General features: G+C 44.1%; 1 protein-coding gene across 1 annotated transcript; it reads right to left on the bottom strand.

Moving 5' to 3' along the window:
* HAC1 (transcription factor HAC1) lies at positions 1-1,147 on the bottom strand (the record flags this gene model as incomplete). The annotated part of the gene is made up of 1 exon (XM_020217764.1): positions 1-1,147. A coding segment is annotated over one exon (837 nt), but the record flags the coding sequence as incomplete, so codon positions are not given.

The following is a 1,147-nucleotide window of genomic DNA, read 5'->3' as shown; positions in this document are numbered from 1 at the left end:
AAACACCGTATAAAAATACCAACGGAGGAAGAACACAAGAATAAAAGGTTAATAGAATAGAAAAGAATGATCTTGAAACAAACCAATAACCAGAAATAGAAAAACAACAAAATATTAACTTTAATGTGATAACCCATCGAGCATCATGAAATCATTTAAGTCGAATGAACTTGTTGGCGCATCGGGCACAAGTTGGAAGCAATGCAAATAATTGATCACCACAAGAGATGAATCAAACACAGATGAGAAAGATGCAGGATATCCCATACACAGCTGTGTTCACCAAGAGCATCTCACCTGAGAAATACTATTAGAGAACACAGATATAATGGGACCTCCATCCTTCGGTCAGCTTCAAAACTTGTGGCACAATATTCAATGCTTCAACCGCAATCACTGCTGGATTGCGCAACTCAACAAAGTCAAACTCGTCATCATTCGTGATAACACGATAGTCATCAAGGCCAAGTTTATCACCGGAAATGGTGGTAGTGGTTGTGGTGTCGGGTATCTGCAGGATGAACTCATCCTCCTTCTTCATAAAAGTATCGTTAAATGGGATTGAAATCATCGATTCCATAGAGATACTCTGTGGCACGTCACTGATGATGTCCAGTGAGAATCTGTCCTTCGATAGAGGCGTGGCCTGTGGAGATATAAACGCTGGGGAGCCATTCTCAGAAGGCTCGCTAATGGAGTCCTGTCTTGAAGGGCTCAACTGAGGCACAACATCCTGTTCGTATTCTGATTTCACAGCTTCTGACGACACAGTGTGTGACTCAGGGGTATTTGGGAGGTTGGCCGCCGTATCGGTCTCCATGTCAACATCGTTAGAGCACTGATATTCACCAACGTTCTCAATGTCATGGGCATGCTGGCGCTTGGACTCCTTCAAATCAGGCAACGCGGCAATTTTCTTCAACAACTCATCAACGGTGGAATTACCGCCAGTGTAATTCCCCAGCAACTCCTCGTTCAACAACTTCACCAGGTGCATCTGCTTCTCCAGATCAACAACATACGACTCCAAAAACTCCACATGTCTTCTCTTCTTCTCTCTCGAAGCATGTGCAGCCTTTCTGTTTCTGAGAATACGCTCGATACGGCGCTGCTCCTTCTCTTCCTTGGTCTTTGCCCTTTTACGTGG

This window comes from Cyberlindnera jadinii (genome assembly GCF_001661405.1).
Source record: "Cyberlindnera jadinii NRRL Y-1542 unplaced genomic scaffold CYBJAscaffold_21, whole genome shotgun sequence".
NCBI classification, from domain to species: Eukaryota; Fungi; Ascomycota; class Saccharomycetes; order Phaffomycetales; family Wickerhamomycetaceae; genus Williopsis; species Williopsis jadinii.
This window is presented reverse-complemented; position numbering and strand designations above follow the sequence as displayed.